This window comes from Manis pentadactyla, chromosome X, assembly GCF_030020395.1.
Source record: "Manis pentadactyla isolate mManPen7 chromosome X, mManPen7.hap1, whole genome shotgun sequence".
Classification (NCBI taxonomy): Eukaryota; Metazoa; Chordata; class Mammalia; order Pholidota; family Manidae; genus Manis; species Manis pentadactyla.
The window spans coordinates 130,934,498-130,951,161 of record NC_080038.1 but is presented as its reverse complement, the minus strand read 5'-3'; the positions used below and the strand labels follow the sequence as shown (position 1 = coordinate 130,951,161).

At 41.0% G+C, this 16,664-nt stretch overlaps 1 protein-coding gene across 8 annotated transcripts in view; it reads left to right on the top strand.

Moving 5' to 3' along the window:
• The window catches only part of ARHGEF6 (Rac/Cdc42 guanine nucleotide exchange factor 6), a 94,032-nt gene that overhangs the window by 15,153 nt on the left and 62,215 nt on the right, over positions 1-16,664 (top strand). For all 8 annotated transcript variants that reach the window (XM_036919168.2, XM_036919165.2, XM_036919166.2 and 5 more), the window contains 3 exons: positions 12,562-12,646; positions 14,753-14,877; positions 16,178-16,379. In XM_036919168.2, coding sequence (XP_036775063.1) covers positions 12,562-12,646; positions 14,753-14,877; positions 16,178-16,379 — 412 coding nt within the window. The remainder of the gene's footprint in view (positions 1-12,561; positions 12,647-14,752; positions 14,878-16,177; positions 16,380-16,664) is intronic.

Genomic DNA, 16,664 nt, shown 5'->3' with positions numbered 1-16,664 from the left:
TCATCTGGAAGAAAGACTTAGGACACCAGACAGCTCCAGTCTTTGTCATCCTCTGGCAAATTGGACCCTCCCACACAGAGGAGTGTGTGTGTTCAGAGACGCGGACCACCCAGAACAGCATATGGGCATGCATCATTTCTATTTGACTTCTGGCAGGAGATTTCCCTTCTTAATTAAGTTCTGCTTGGACAAATAGAGTGAAATCCCAGCTTTATACATTCTTGGGAACTTGAATATTATTAAAGAGATCAGACATGTCAATTGAGGGATTGGATAGGGCAATACGGAAAAGAAGGGAATAAATGAAGGTGGGATGGAATGCAGCAGTTTGCAGAGCAGTGAGCGAAATTGTCATTAAGGACTTGTCTCGCCTTAGACAATAACATACAGGTTTCCCTACTCCTTAGAAGTGTGGACATTATTTTAAGAGGCATCTTTAAGGTGTCAGATTCTTAACATCTTTTATGAAGAGCTCAGCCTGTGAAGCAAGCCTGAACACTGTGGAATATTCCATCGTATAATTTGTCTGTTATTCGCGGTTAGGTCTCCAGCAAACTGGGGGTATTTATCAGTAATTTCCGAGAAATGTGTGCAAACCAAGAATATGCAGTATTTTGCCAACAAAAGAAATTGAACCACTTCTTTGGGGGTAGTGTATGTTGTGACAGTGTAAATCCACATTTGTAATGTAATACAACCAGTTTGCATTCTTTGAAGACATGCTAGTGTTTGGGAATGTGTTATGGACTGGGAAAAATCTTGATTTGGGATTTAAAAAATCACCTTCAAGGAGAAACAGTAGAATGGAAAGCAATGGTTTAACTGTTGGTATACTTGCGGGTGACCTCTTTATTTGCCAGAGTTTATATAGCGTCCTTTTAATTTCTCATCTTAAAATGAATTATTTTTTAGTGCCTGGCATATACCAGGTATTCAATAAATATTTGTTGAATGGATAATGAATGGATTAATTTTTTTAAAGTATCATTGATATACAGTCTTATGAAGGTTTCACATGACTAACATTGTGGTTTCAACATTCACCCATATTACTGAATGGATGAATTTTTAAAAATTTACTTTAGATAGCTTGTATATCTAACAGTCTATATGTAGATTATCACGAGTTGACTTTAATTCAACTATTGATATAAAATAACGAGTTAGTGGATGAAAATAAGGATAAAAAGAAAGCTGTGTTTCCCTTAATATAGTATTGCACAGGTGCTTTGTGCCAAGCTAGAGTGCCTGTTTCATGATCGTTACAAATAAAAAAAAAAGAAAGGAAAATTAAAGGTACATGAGAGTAGGTCCCATAATGTCGCATGGAAGACCTTCTCTATTCTTCTAGTCCTCAGGCCACTTCTGATTTCTTATGTTACCCAAACTCTCTCAGTGTCATTGGGCATTCAAGGTGTGAAACGGGCACATGAAGATTCTGTAACTTTGATTCTCCAAAGTGTTCCTGGGCAGTGACTTGACTTCCTTTTGGGGAGCTAAGTGCTTTGTCAGCATTCTCCATTCTCACAGGCATAGTCTTCAAAAAGAAGAATCGATACTATCCAGTGATGGGAAATAATATGGTCCCTGATTTATCAAGTTCTACCAGAAAAAATTACCCTCTCCCTGTCTTTCCTTCTGGGGAAGGCATGCCGAAAGGGCAGGCGTTTCTGGTGGAAGAACTGTTTGGGGTTTTGGCTGAAAGGAAGAACTAATAGTCAGTAGGTACTTGTTCACCGTCTACATGGTGAGTGCTGTGCCTGCTACTGTCGAAAGAGGCCATGTTTGGGGAAGACCGCATGGCGAGGAGTGATGTAGGATGGCCTTGAAGGACAGCTAGGATCCAAATAGTTGGGGGAACTTTTCTAGTAGGAGAAGTGTACCTATCCAAGAGAGGCACTGTGAAGAAGGTGAAGGATTCTGGGGCATACAAGGAGGTGATGGTGAGAAATAATGGGCCTGCTAGGGTGGGACCAGCTTGAGAGGAGGAAGTTTGAATGCTGCCCTGAAGAGTGTCAACTCGGTCTTGTAGGCAGTTATGGGCTGGGTTACATCAGGCTGAGAGACATGGATGTCAGTTGAAAGTACTCTTACTAATGGCTCTAATATCTGAACTCGCGAATGCCCACCTAACCATGTTTGGATTGTTTCCTAAGCACACATCTTGTTTGGTATCAGATAGAAGAAAATTAGTTAATTGATTGTTTGATGTCTGTTAGACATTGATGGGCATCTCTGAATACGACATACTTTTGAAAAAGTAAAGAAGAAAGTCTTTGCCAAATGTATTGTTGAAGGTGATCTCTAAATACAAAAGATGGCAGTAACTTTGGCACAGCCTTATTCCCTCCCATGTTAGCTGCTGTAAGAGGGACTTCGGACATGTGATTTGTAGTCTTTCAAATTGCTTTTCACATCTTCTTGCTTCTCATGAGTTCCTTTGCCGTACTATGCCTTGTGCCACTGTGCTCTGGCAGCAACTTGGAGCCTATTGTGGAGCAGGGTATGAATAGGTGAGTGTGACTGATGGTGTTTTCCATTTAAATAATTAAAAAAAATAAGACAGTTCAAACAATACAGCCAAATCCAGCAAAACAGTAAAAGCCCACAGTTCTTTCCAGCTTCACTAGAATGCTTAGGTCATGGTGCTGTGTGAGGAGTTTTAGAGGAACCTGTAGTACCTGGGAGAGGCCAGCAATTACGGGCTTTGCCCATACCCTACACGTCCCCCCCAAGGAAATCCACAGTCATGGAGTTTGAGGCATCCTTGGCCACTTCCCAGTCACAGTGCTTAATTTTGCAGACAGTTCTATGTTATTTTAGATCACACATTTCTTGCACTGAAATTGATATTTTTCTTCCTTAATGATATTGAAATATATTTTTACTTGAAGTATAGTTAACCTACTTTTACATTAATTTCAGGTATGCAACACAGTGATTGGACATTTATGTGCATTATGAAATGCTTAGCACAAATGTAGTTACCACCTGTCACCATACAAAGTCATTACAATATTATTGACTATATTCCCTATGCTGTACTTTTCATCCCTGTGATTTATTTATTTTATAACTGGAAGTTTGTACCTCTTGATCTCCTTTACCTATTTTGACTATCCCCCAACTCTCTTCCCCTCTGGCAACTACCCTTTCTGTTTTCTGTATTTATGAGTGTATTTCTGTTTTATTCCACATGTGAGCAAGATCATATGGTATTTGTCTTTTCCTGTCTGGCTTATTTCACTTAGCATTCTACCCTCTGGGTCCAACCATGGGTTGTCACAAATGGCAAGATTGCATACTTTTTGATGGCTGAGTAATATTCTGTAGTATATAGCTACCACATCTTCTTTATCCACTCATCTGTCAATGGACATGTAAGTTGTTTCCATATCTTGGCTATTGTAAATGATGCCACAATAACCATAGGGCTGCATAAATCTTTCTGAATTGGTGGGGTTTTTTTTGTTTTCTTTGAGTAAATACCCAGAAGTAGAATTACTAAATTGTATGGTATTTCTGTTTTTTATTTTTTGAGTAATAATATTACTTTTTTTAACTTTTTTTATTTTATTGTGATTTTGGCAATGCTTTTTCTTCAATTAGGATTAATCATCTATTGATAAAAGCATCTAAGCTTTCATTAATTCATCAACTATTTACTGAGTGCCTACTTTGTGACAGGCACTCTTCTAGACGCTGAGGATACACACATGAAAAAAGTTTTTTTAGCCAACTGGCCTCATGGGGCTTACATTCTAGGCACAATTTGTATTTAAGTTTGTCTGACAGTGCATCCTCTCAATCAGCCCACGAATGATTATTTATCAAGTGTCTCATGCTGAATACTGGGCCAATGCTTTGGGGTAATTTGGACTCCAAAGAGTCTGCCTTCCAACTGGAAATCCAGGGCAATCTTAGCACCCACAGAATCAATAGGGAATATTAGGGTGGTAGGTGATCTCGGGCTTAAGTGTGCAGCATCTATACAGATTGTAAGTTTGTAGTTGTTCAGAAGAAAGAAATGGGAGGGTGAGTCACAGAAGGTAGCAGATGAAGCCGCCAGAGGAGCTGCTGCTTAAAGCTGCAGGGGCTCCTCTCCTCATTGCCTGCCCTGCTCCCTAATCTTTGCGTGGGTGTCATTTAACACAAGTCTCTCCAGAGCTTGAATTCATAGTGGAGCACGCACTTCTTTCAGGCTCTCAGGCTCCAACCCTAAATTCTAGAAGGCTCCTAGGAAAGCAGGGGTTGCGGGAACCCTATCTTCACAGGTAAGTCTCCCTCCTTAACTGCCAGGATTTCAACAGCTAAGAGCTGTCGACTCTTACCATTTCTAAGGATAGTCTTATAGTCTTCATACATTCAGTGTGACTCCTGCATCACAGGCAGTTCTAAAATAAATAGTACTCCGGTGGTTACACTTGTCAAAATTCATTCAGCTATACACTGAGATTTGTGCATTTTCTTTTATGTGCCTCAGTATAAAAGTTAATTATAATTTAAAAATAAGTACGGGGAAAAATAGTACTCAGTTTCTAAGGTGTGTGTTCATCCTTTATGTGAAAGGACAAGAATGAGGTATGAAGGATGTGGATGTTGATTTAGGACCACACATCCAGGCATTCTTTCGTATAAAAACATTATTTTCTACAAGTTTATTTGTAAGTTACTGTTAGGTGCACAAAAATCATTTTCCCATAGAAACAAAGTTCTATGTGGTGATTATGTTTTCTGGCTGGCTCACAACAGCCCGTTTAATAACTAGTGTGGCTGAACTATAGACCTCACAGAGACTAAGTGGCAGGTGTGACACTATGTCTCTGGGAAAATGTGTTCTGCATTCCATTTGGAAGACTAGGAACCAAGTCCCCTTCTCTGAAGGCGCAGGGGTGAGGGGCTTGCGGAGGGTATCCCCAGCTCTGGCACACAGATGCTGCAGCAGCTGAGCATCACCTGTCCACCCCCACCCTTCAAAACTGGCAGCCAGTGTGGCTCCTGCACAGGCTGTAGTGACCGGAGCAAGGAGGAGGGGCGGGCGGGGGCAGGCGTGAAGGCTGGCTGGCTGGGCAGCAGCTGGTTTCTAGGCCTCCCACTTCCTGTGCTTGGCTTGGCCAGCACTATGGACAAGAGAGATTTGATCTTCCCCTTCCCTTCATGCCTGCTCTTTTTGGTGAGATTATCCAAAGCCAGTTGTTCTCTCTTTCTTTTGAACCCTATGATTGTCCTCCCTTACATGCCTATCTCATTCCTTACTCATCCCCACCCCCTTTCCCAAACACTTAATACTCAACCGAAGATAAATCTCTGTTGTGGAGAAAGTGGCTTTTCCCCTAAAGGAGTGCAAGAAACAATGGAGGTCATCAGCTGTGACGTGTTGCTGTTGGTGATGCCGAAGTGGCCATCAGGAAGTAGCTGTGGTGACTTTACAATGCGGTGTGAGCAGTGAGGGGTCACACTCAGTTCTTCCCTCCTGTCATAGGAGATCTATGGGGCTGAACTTCCCACCCCTGGATTGTATGCGGTCCAAGTAATCTAGAAGCCCATATTAATTGTGTCAAGTGACAGTGCATAAATCCACAGAGAGTAAAGAACAGAGATGGTTGAAACTATCCCCAGTCACAGTCCAAGTCCCACTAGGCAGTGGCAGCAAGATAGAGCCAGAATTTATAAATAAGTAAATTTTTTGTTAGAACCAATTCTTTTTTGTTTTTTATTAAGTTATCACTGATATACAATGTTATGAAGGTTTCACATGAGCAACAATGTGGTTACAACATTCACCCATATTATCAAGTCCCCCACCCCAACCCCATTGCAGTCACTGTCCATTAGTGTAGTAAGATGCTATAGAGTCACTACTTCACCATGCTGTACTGTCTTCCCCGTGACACCCACACCATGTATGCCAATCATAATGCCCCTCAATCCCCTTCTTCCGCCCTCCCCTCCCCTTCCCCTTTTGTAACCACTAGTCCCCCCTTGGAGTCTGTGAGTCTGCTTCTGTTTGTTCCTTCAGGTTTTGCTTCATTGTTATACTTCACAGATGAGTGAAATCATTTGGTACTTGTCTTTCTCCAAGTAGATGATTTCTACTCCACCCACGTTGTTGCAAATGGGAGGATTTGTTTTCTTCTTATGACTGAATGATATTCCATTGTGTAATTGTATGTATCACATCTTCTTTATCCATTCATTAAATAGGTAATTCTTTAAATGACATTTTGAAAAAGTCACCTTATAAACAGGTTATGATTGTGGTCGGCTGCAATACCCCAGACTCTCTTTGCTTTGATTCTATACTATCCAACAACTTTCTCATTCTAATTTGGCTTACCATGTAGATTTCTCCATTGGGAGAGAGTGATCTGGCCATAAAATGGGATTACTTAACCTTCTTAATGGTTCAATTTTTTAGTAAAAAAATAGCCAGTTGGCATTTTGGTTTGTGCTTTGGCCTTTTGTGACCTTGGTTAGCCTGAGTCCATTCTGAAGACCCTGAGAATAGGAGACCAGATTCTGGACTTTGGGAATGCAGTCAAGATGCTGCCTTTGAAAGCCCATATTCAGATGATGGCCAGCAGGCCTTTCACTCCACTTGTTTAGTTCAAGACATATCTCACCTTCCAGATAGGAAATAGAGTCACCAAAACATCGTGTTGCTTTCTTAAGGTCCTTGCAACTGCTCAGCAGTGACAAATCTGTCACCCGAGTCAAGGTCTTCTGACCTTCACACCAGTGCTCTTTTCAGTACCCTGGTGTAATTGCAGCTACATGCACAAGTAGATCTTGTTCCCTAAATGGCTGAAATGGAGAGAAATGAAGGAAATAATAGAGGAGTAGAGAGCAGAGTTTGCTTTCTTAAGTTTGCTCCATAACAAATAGGAACAGCTATTTTTTAAAACCAGGCAGGGTACAAATGCCATCCGCTGTATTCTAGTAAGTGGAATACCAGTGGCTGAGTCCAATTTCTGAGCTAAGAGCATTATTTGTGGCTGATTTGGGGACTGCTTTTAGTAGGAGCTATGTGGAAGCATCCTGGGTTGTGTTCACAGAGCCAGGAGCAGTGCCATCCAGTGAAATATGACTAAGCAGCTCAGATTTGCTTGCTCTGTTGCACAGTGTAATGACATTTCCTGCAAAGTTCAGGGGTTAACAGGGAATGTGCTCAGCTGGGAGAATTAGAGAGTGGGATTCAAGATGGGCTAAGTTAATTTAAGATTTTATTCAGTAAGGACAATCAGAATGAGGGAGAGATGGAAGGCTCCTAAAATATCTGGAATCTTTTTTTTAATGGGCCTGAAACATAAGCTATGTCCATGTGGTTCCACTGAATCACTTGCTTTTCAGTCTATTAGATTTTAACAGTTGAGTGATGGAGCTTATTGTGATCACTCCAAACCCTAAATCAACTTCAAATGGAAGTCCTTGAATGGTACTAAAGCCATACGACACTGGACACATTACCTTGTTCTGAGCTAGTATATGGTACGGCTGCTTCCCTTAAGGAGGTGGTTGGGGCTGCGACTAGTGAACTCAGGTGGTTAGAGCATGATGCCAAGTCACGGTTTAGTTTGGTTCTGTGACCATGGGTGGGACCCCAACCCAACCCACACTTCACACATGAATGCAGCTCCCAAGGCGGAACCAGATGACCAGAGAGGAGTAGCTCAGTGCAGTCCCTCAGTGCCTAGTGGGTCAGGGCGTGAAAGGACAAGAACAGCACGGGAATTAGGCACGGTCCCCGTGGACAGTCTTGTCACACGGGAGATTTTCTTTTTGCTGTGATTAGTTGAATTAGCCATCCTGGAGGTTGTAGTACTTGCTGTAGATGGTACAGATGCTGCTTATACTGAAAGCAGCAAGGGATTTATTTTCATGTGTAAACCCATGAATTTCTTTTTCATTTTTTTTAATGTCTCATGAAGACAAAGTATGCAAAAGGGCTGAAATGCCTCTCAGGGAGCTTTCTTGTGTATTTTTTTTGGTTCCATCACTTTCTTGCTTTGTGACTTAATTACTGTGATTCTTAGTTGACTCATCTATAAAATGGGGGAAATAATTGTACCCACATTACATACACACATTACAGGCTTGCTGGGAGAATCAAGTGCACTGAATGGATATATATATGTATATATATATATATATACATGCACACATATGCATATGTACACATGCACACATACATATAACTAAAAGCATGGTGCCAGCACATAGCAAGGGCTCAGTAAATCAGTAAATTGCAGCTGTAAGATTAGTGATGGAATGGAATAAGGGGGTGGGGGAATTTGTTCTTATAATGCTTCCTTGTGTTTGTCAGTTTAGGGAAAATGTCATAAGGTAGCATGTATGTTGAAACTGAAAACGACCCCAAAAGGCTGTATTTGTAAAGCCATAAAAATATTAACTTCTGTGCAGTTTATACTGGCAGATCCCCAACAGCTCAAAATTAACACCTGGTTTTTAGTGGATAGAAAATAGGTTTTGCTGTCATTGTGGATATCCAAAATGGAAAAATGTAGGGAAACATTCAGTTATTTTATTTTATTTTGTTTTGTTTTATTACTGAAATATAGTTGATATACAATATTCTGTTGGTTCAGGAGTACAACATAGTGATTTAACAATTATGTACATTACTAAATGCTCACCACAGTAAGTGGTTACCATCTGTCACCATACCAAGTTATGAAAATACTGTTGATCATATTCCCTATGCTGTACTTCCATCTCTGTGACTAGTTTATTTTATAATTCGAAGTTTGTACCTCTTTAGCCCCTTCCCTTATTTAGCCCATCCTCCCACCCACCTCCCCTGTGGCAACCACCAGTGTGTTCTCTTGTGTTTATAAGTCTGTTTCTGTTTTATTTGTTCATTTGTTTTGTTTTTTAGATTCCACATATAAGTGAGATCATATGGTATTTGTGTTTCTCTGCCTGGTTTATTTCACTGAGCATAATAGCCTGTAGGGCTGAGGAATATTCCATTGTATATATGTACCACATCTTCTTTATCCATTCATCTGTTGATGGACACTTAGGTTGCTTCCATATCTTGGCTATTGTAAGTAATGTTGCAGTAGACATAGGACTACATATATCTTTTTGAATTAGTGATTTTCTTTCCTTTGGGTAAATTCTCTGGAGTGGAATCACCAGGTTATATGGTAGTTCTATTTTTGTTTCTTTGAGGAACCTCCCTACTGCTTTCCCTAGTGGCTGCACCAATTTACATTCCCAGCAACAGTGTAGGAGGGTTCTGTTTTCTCCACATCCCTGCCAACACTTGTTATTTCTTGTTTTGTTTTGTTTTTTCTTTTTGGCCATTCTGACTGGTGTGAAGTGATATCTCATTGTGGTTTTGCTTTGCATTTCAATATGGGGAAACATTTAAAAAATAAATGCCTTGTCTAACTTTAGCTGCTGATGTAGGATTGGCCCTTAGACTGGCTATATGTAAATACCTTAAACAAACCCTTAATGACATTTGATCCCTCTCTGTCCTATTGCTTACCCAGGGAGATACAATGTTTTGTTGTTGTTGCTATTGTTATACTTGAACCTTGCCTCATCCCATTGCAGGAGTGGGACCTTGAAACCATCTAGCAGTAGTCTTAAGAAGCAATCCTTTTTTTCTTGTCTACATCACAGTCATGGTAAATGGAGGGAGGGAATCCTGCTGTTCATCTGACCTTAACAGATCCAACTGGAAGTCACCAGCTCATTTCTGGACCAAAATAGGTATAAAGTTCAGCTAATCTGGGAGTCTGTTTCATACCATACTAAACAGGCTAGTGAGGCTTGCACAGAGCACCAGAAGATGAGTATCATCATGGTTTTCTACTGGAAAATCGCACACAACGTCAATGTGCACATGAGCATTCGCTTTTAACAAGTCCCACTGCTTTGCTGATAGGAAAGGGAATTGGTTCTCCATCTTGTATGTATATACAATTGGGATTAGTTGAAGGCACATGGCCTGTACTGTAATAGAATTTTCCTTGTTCTCCTCCAGCCTCTCCACGGTGGGGGATTTTCTCTGCTTTTTCACACTTGGCGCCAGTGCCCTCAGTTTTTCTCCACATTGTCGTCTCTAAAGTTGGTCTCATGCCTCTCCTTTACACTAAGGTATGAGAGACTGATAACAGCTGAAAGTGTTGCACAAGCTCCAAATACTATTTCCATTTTAGTAGAGAGCCAATCTCAAGATCATGAAAGAAAGAAAGAAAGGTCTGGGGTGGAATTTTCCATAGCATTCAGTTTGAGGCCTGCAAGGGTGTGGTGCAGTGGAGGGTGTTGGTGGTTCTATGTTCTCCTTCAGCTGCTCTGAAATCATAACCCTTAGGCACTGTCTTCTCTACCAGTCCCCGGAGGGTTCTTCCAGCTCCTTCCTGTGCCATTCTTAGTGCTCCAGAATAGGCTTGCAAGGAGAACAGTGTCCATGGGTGAACTCGAGTGTACTGCAGTTTCCTAAAGAGGGAACTGTGTATATAGTCCAGGCAACTTCCCTCGGGCAGACACAATGAGTCTTGATGCACGTTTCATTTTCTGATCAGTGTACTCATTTTCAAATTTGGTCAAGTACTGGCACAAGTGAATAATGACAGTACCAAGTAGAAGTTGCCACATATAGGCAGTCGATTAACCTGGATAAGGAACAACATAAAAAGAAAGGAGACATTTTAATCACAGCTTTTGCTATTATGCCTTATTCTGTTAATACTTACTTCCACTTATTAGGCTCTACTCATCTCCACCATGGCTACTGAACACTCACATCTCCACATTCACACATGCATTTGTGTTTGCATTAGAAATTATGGGCTAAAAATAAATAAAGTTTGTGTTTTGTTGCCATTTTGGCATACATGTCATTAACTCTTTCCCATTGATCAGTTCTAAGGGAGATTCAATAAGTCTGGAATCTCCTGGGATACTAGATACTCTCTCCAGGGTCTGTTGCATCTTGTTCACCCAGGCTTCATGAAACTAAAGCAGATGCCTATCAATTTATTCCAGGAAAACTTTGGATTTTATATTGTAGCATTCAGAAGTATATTTGGACCATAGTGTCATTTCACTCCTTAGTAATATTGGCACTATGCCTTTACTAAAAGTATATTTGTGTCTCATTTTTAGATGTGATTGGGCTCTTCAGTCATTTTAAGTTTAATTGTAAAACATTCATTGACTAAATGCATGGTGGAGCTGTGGATCCCAGAATAGGCAGACTTCTGTAGGCTCACGTTGGCATATATTATTTGTATTGGCGGGTCCCCTAAATTTGGAAAAAAAATAGATACTACATATTTTCATTCTAGAGACATATTTTAGGTCTTCAAGAATATATACACAAAGAAGATAAAATTGTGTCTTGACGTGGTTCCCAGAAAACATGCAGACTAGAGACAAAACAAATGGCTCTACTTAATCGGAAAATCCATTACCAGTCATGTCCCACATGCAAAGATACATTTTATTCCTGTCACCACATCTGGGAAGAAAGATGTAAACTTCTAGATGAACAAAATATTTTTAGAAGGTGCATTTCCATCTAGATGGTGGGCATCTGGTTACCTATAGCTCTTTGTATCTACATTGTTGGCTGGCCGATTAATAGATTGTGCCTGTGCTTTACAACACTTCTAGTTTCAAATATACACATATGAGATGGGAAGAAGTCTTAATACGCTTTAATACATGGAATACATATAAAAATGAACAAATTGTTTTTAAAACAATAGCTGATTGTTATCTTCACTAGGGATAGTTGCATATCAGAATGATGACCAGCAAAGTGAAATATTGTATTTATTAAATGTTTTGTTTCCGAAAGTTGAGCAGTATCACAAGGCCAAAACTCCTATCTGGGAAAGTCACCTGAGGCCAGGAAGAACCTATAGGCTCAGGCAGGCAAGAGTTCAAATCCATGAAGAGGAGCCGAGACGGGCAAGGTCAAGCTGCAGAAACCAGGAGCTGGAGCTGGGAGCAAAAGGCAGACCTAGGCAGAAAGCTTGGGCGATGTGGAGTTGGGATCCCAGGCACTTGGGACTCAGTGGGTGGCAGTGGGGGGACGGGAACGGAGGGAAAGGGGACTGCTGACAGTGTCCTTACTGAGGGCAGTGAATCGACTGGACAGATGAAAATGTGTCGAAAGGCTCCACCGTCCTTCTTTGTGACTGTAACAGTCATTCTGTAGGTGCTGGGCATTAACTGTAACCCATGCATACAAGTTACGGTAACTGGGCTGAGAGCATTGATAGGCTCCGGTCAGAAGAGTGGGTCTGAGTGTGCACTGTGCGTTTCCCGGCGGGCCCTGTGTTCTCAGCTTGGCTCTCATTTCCCATTACTGCCTCGCTCTGACTCACTGATGGCCCGCCACATGTCATTAGGCAGCTCAGCTGCTGCTTTCATTTCTCCCCACGGTATGCAGAGGTTTGGGTCGTGGCTTTTACGTTTTTTTTTCTCCTGAGAGCTGGAGGAAGCAGCCTTTTGATAGTTTGGTTTGGTGAGTTGAATACTTACAGTGTCTTATAGTTTCAATTTCCTTTCTCATAGGTATTTGATCCTGATGACCTTTATTCAGGGGTCAATTTCTCTAAGGTTCTGAGTACTCTTTTAGCTGTCAACAAAGCAACTGAAGGTAAGCAGGGTCTGTGAGTAGAGTTCTGGGTGATATATTTGGCTCCACATGTTTCTGATTACCCCAGGAGCCAACTATGGCCAAAATTGTTTGATTGGTGCAAATTTCTTCCTTCTCTCCAAGTAAACCCCAGTGGGTATCAAACACTTTAATTTTTCGTGTGTTAAGATTTGAACATACCTATCAGAGAAGTTATTCTAATGCTCTTAATACAATGAGAAGAACCAAGAAACGATTTCATTCAAAGCTATTGAATAGGTAACTGGGTATAACAAGCCAGAAAAGAAAGGCATAGACCAGCTCCCTTTTTCATACTTTACAGAATATAGCTGTTACTTCTCTTTCCCGGTGAGACACACATTTTTCCCATAGTTTTCCGTATGCCTTCATCCATGTCAAGGGACCCCCTCAGTGACCTTGCACTGGAAAGGAAACTTCAGGTTCATAATGAGTGAAAAGACTACCTTCTATTTCAATGTTTAATACCCACCACATTGGACATAGTAAATATATGTCCTAGTAAATGCAAGGCAAGCAGTGATAACCTTAGGGTATATAACTTCCCTCCTTCTGTGGTATTGTATCTTCTCTACAGCTGGGCTGTAATAGCCACAGTTAACATGCTTTGAGCCCTTACCATGGGTCTAGGCTACCCTAAGAGCCATAGCGGTCTCATTCAATTTGAAACAACACTGGGGGTAAGAATTATTATTAGGTCCGTATTACAGATAAGGAAAGTCAGATGCACAGTTGCCCAGCTAGAAGTAAGTGGCAGAGCTGGGATTCAAACTCACATCTGATGCCAGAGCCCTTATGCCCAAACATGGGTCTTGCTGCTTCAACTGCTTTAACAGGCTATGTGCCCAGCCAGCACTGCCAGGTGCTACAGAGGGAAGTAAGATATGGTGTCCGCCCTTGAGAAAATTGCCATCTATGTAGGGAGACTCAGCTTACCCCATGAAACCTTTAGAGAACAAGAGCAGACAATATAATCAAGTGCCAAATAGGATGGAGCATCTAGGAAGCTATCAAGTAATTATAGTTTTAGTCAAAAGAGCTGTATATAATAGCAATAAATGTAAAAATACTTCTCCGAAGTTGTTCTTTTGCTATTTGGAAAAAAAAAAGCTTTTGAGCTATTGCAAGGCGTATAGCAGAAAGTACAACTAATTCAAGTAACTATATTTAACACACATGACAGCTATCCAGTTCTGGGCAGGGAGGATCATATAGTTCTAACATTATGCCACACAAATTATACGTTCCTTTGCCAAACTCTCCTAGCAAGTTTTACAGTCTCTTCCCTTGCCACAGATATTTATAAATATAAGGAGGTGAAAGTTAAAACCCACAGCATCAAGGAAATTACTTGGATACTGAGCTTGTCGCCTAGGGACTGTTTGGGCTTTAGACTTTTGCAGTTTATATCTTTTAAAAATAAATGGAGAGGAAAAGAACCCCTGTTTGAATTTGTCGAGAAGCCAGCTCCACTCTTCAGTACATTCTCAGCACCGGTCGGATCGAATTTCACACGGTTTCAAGGAAGAAAAGACTCTTGAGTTTGACTTAAAAAAATTTTTTTCTACTATCAGGATTGCATCTTTCCCAGACACACATTCTCTCTCTCATCCTCACCTCCCAGGCCAGGTCAAGGGGGTTTTACATTATATATGTCACGTACATTGCTGTATGTGAGCAGGAAAAGAACACTTAGTATGGGCCAAAAACCAAAGAGAGAAATTTGAAATATTTCAAAGTAATAAGAGCACAAACAGCTGTTTGGTACCCAATATAGTTCTTCCCTGGTTTTTCCATACTGTTGCGGCTGGTTCAGGAGGGAATAGTTGTAGGGAAATGGGTTAAGAGAAAATGTGGTTCTGTCGCTGTTTTTCATTCTACTGGAGAGCAATGGCCAGTAAGGTTAAGAGAAAGAAGTTGGCCACCAAAGCGGGAGGGGGATGAAGTACACTTGGCATGTTCGTAATGATAACAGTTGAATCATGGCTAGGTTGCCTTTGATAATGTCCCATGAAAGATAATGTCCTGTTGTAGATGTTTTTCTGATGTGAATGGTTCCCTTTACCATGCCTTTTCCTCTTTTCACAGATCAGCTATCAGAAAGACCATGTGGACGTTCCTCTTCTCTTAGTGCTGCTAATAGTCCTCAGACAAACCCACAGGGAGCAGTTTCTAGCACAGCTCCTGGGCTGCAAAGGCAGTCAAAGGCAGTGGTAAGTATAGTCCCCCTATTCTCCCTGCCTGTTTCAAAATACATAAAGTTAGATTGATATCCCCATCGCAGCCCCATATGTGGTGAGATAGCCATCCTGTTTATTTGGGGCCTTGCAGAGAAAACTAATTTTAAACCTAGCAGCAGTTCAGGCTGGCCTGCTGGAACAAATCAAAGGCATGTGGGGCAGAGAGTCAGGAAATCAGGGTTGAAGCCCCAAAGTTCTTTCCCTTCCTAGAATCAAGCAAGTTTTTTTTTTTACCTGAGAATGCTGTGCAAATGTAAGTCTTTATGACTACTTGCTGATGGCCACTTGGCGTTAGTTCCCCTACCCGTGGTTTATTAGGAGATCTAAATAGTGCTTGGCACATAGTAGGCAAGCAATATTTCTTCCTATGATCATCGCGATTTTATTTATTTCTTTGCATTCCTACTGAGCTTTTGATGAGCTACTGTATTGGAACAGCCCGGGTATCTTTGCATTTGGTCTCAATGGGTGCCTTTATTTGGGAGGAACTGCTCCATCTTCTGCTCTTTTGAGACCTTTATTCCTTGTCAAAAGCCACCGACCTGCTTTAAGCCATCAAGAGTTGTTACTTCCAAAGCACTTTAATTATTTCCACAGCACTTAACCTTTTGAAATCACAGATCCCTTGGAGGAGCTGATGAACACTGTGGTTGCACATGCCTTGGACCCTCTCAAATGATACGCAAAAATCTCCTGTGTATGAACATACGGGTATGTGCTTTGGTAAAGATGTGTTGTGCTCATTAGCTTCTCAAAGGGGCCCGTGACAAGTTAAGAACTCCTGACTTCGGGAACTATGGGGTATTTGATCTTTGCATATGACTAAGTCTTAGCCAATTTAAGATATTCTTAGTGATTGTGAGGTGGGAGGCAGGTTTTATGAGTAGGTTAGGATCTAATCTTGGTCGTATCATTATGTAAGACTATGTGTGTTGGGTAGAGGCTGGGTGGAATGGTTTGGCACTCTACTTTGTCTCTGGGCTCATTTAAATAGTATCTTTAGATAATTGGTGAGGGGAGAGGGAAATGAAAGCTATGGCCCCTCCACAATACATAGTCTCACAAATGCAAGTTTGCATACAGTTGAGGGATTTGTTAATCCCCCCTGAGGGTTATACATGTTAGGGCCACCTTGAAGTTAAAAACTGGAAACTGAGATGGACTTGGGGCTTTATCTCTGGCCACCTCACTTTATTTGCCTAAATTCATGTAATTTCTGTCCCTGTCCTATTTAGATGAATGCTTCATCTGGTGTTGGTTTTTGTTCCTCTAGGAGATGACAGAAAATGGAAGTCACCAGTTGATAGTAAAGGCAAGATTCAACTTTAAGCAGACTAATGAAGATGAGCTGTCCGTTTGTAAAGGGGACATCATTTATGTCACTAGAGTTGAAGAAGGCGGATGGTGGGAAGGCACATTAAATGGGAGAACAGGCTGGTTCCCTAGTAATTATGTTCGAGAAATTAAATCCAGTGGTAAGTGAATCTTTTAAAAGTCTTTTTGAATGTGTCTTGTACTTCTTAGTATTCTTACTGAAAATCTTGTAGTTTTAACTGGTTGACAGAAACTATACTTTTATGCATATGTCAACAATAAGACTAGAATAGAACTGGGAAAAATCTGCTATTAGATATTTTGAAATGCAGTTGTATTTAACTTACATCAAGGCAGCAAAATATTTAAAAAGTGAAAGAATTCAAAGCCCAGACACCTGTTCCACCCCTTCTGTTGACCAATTCTAGTCCATTCCATGTAATAGA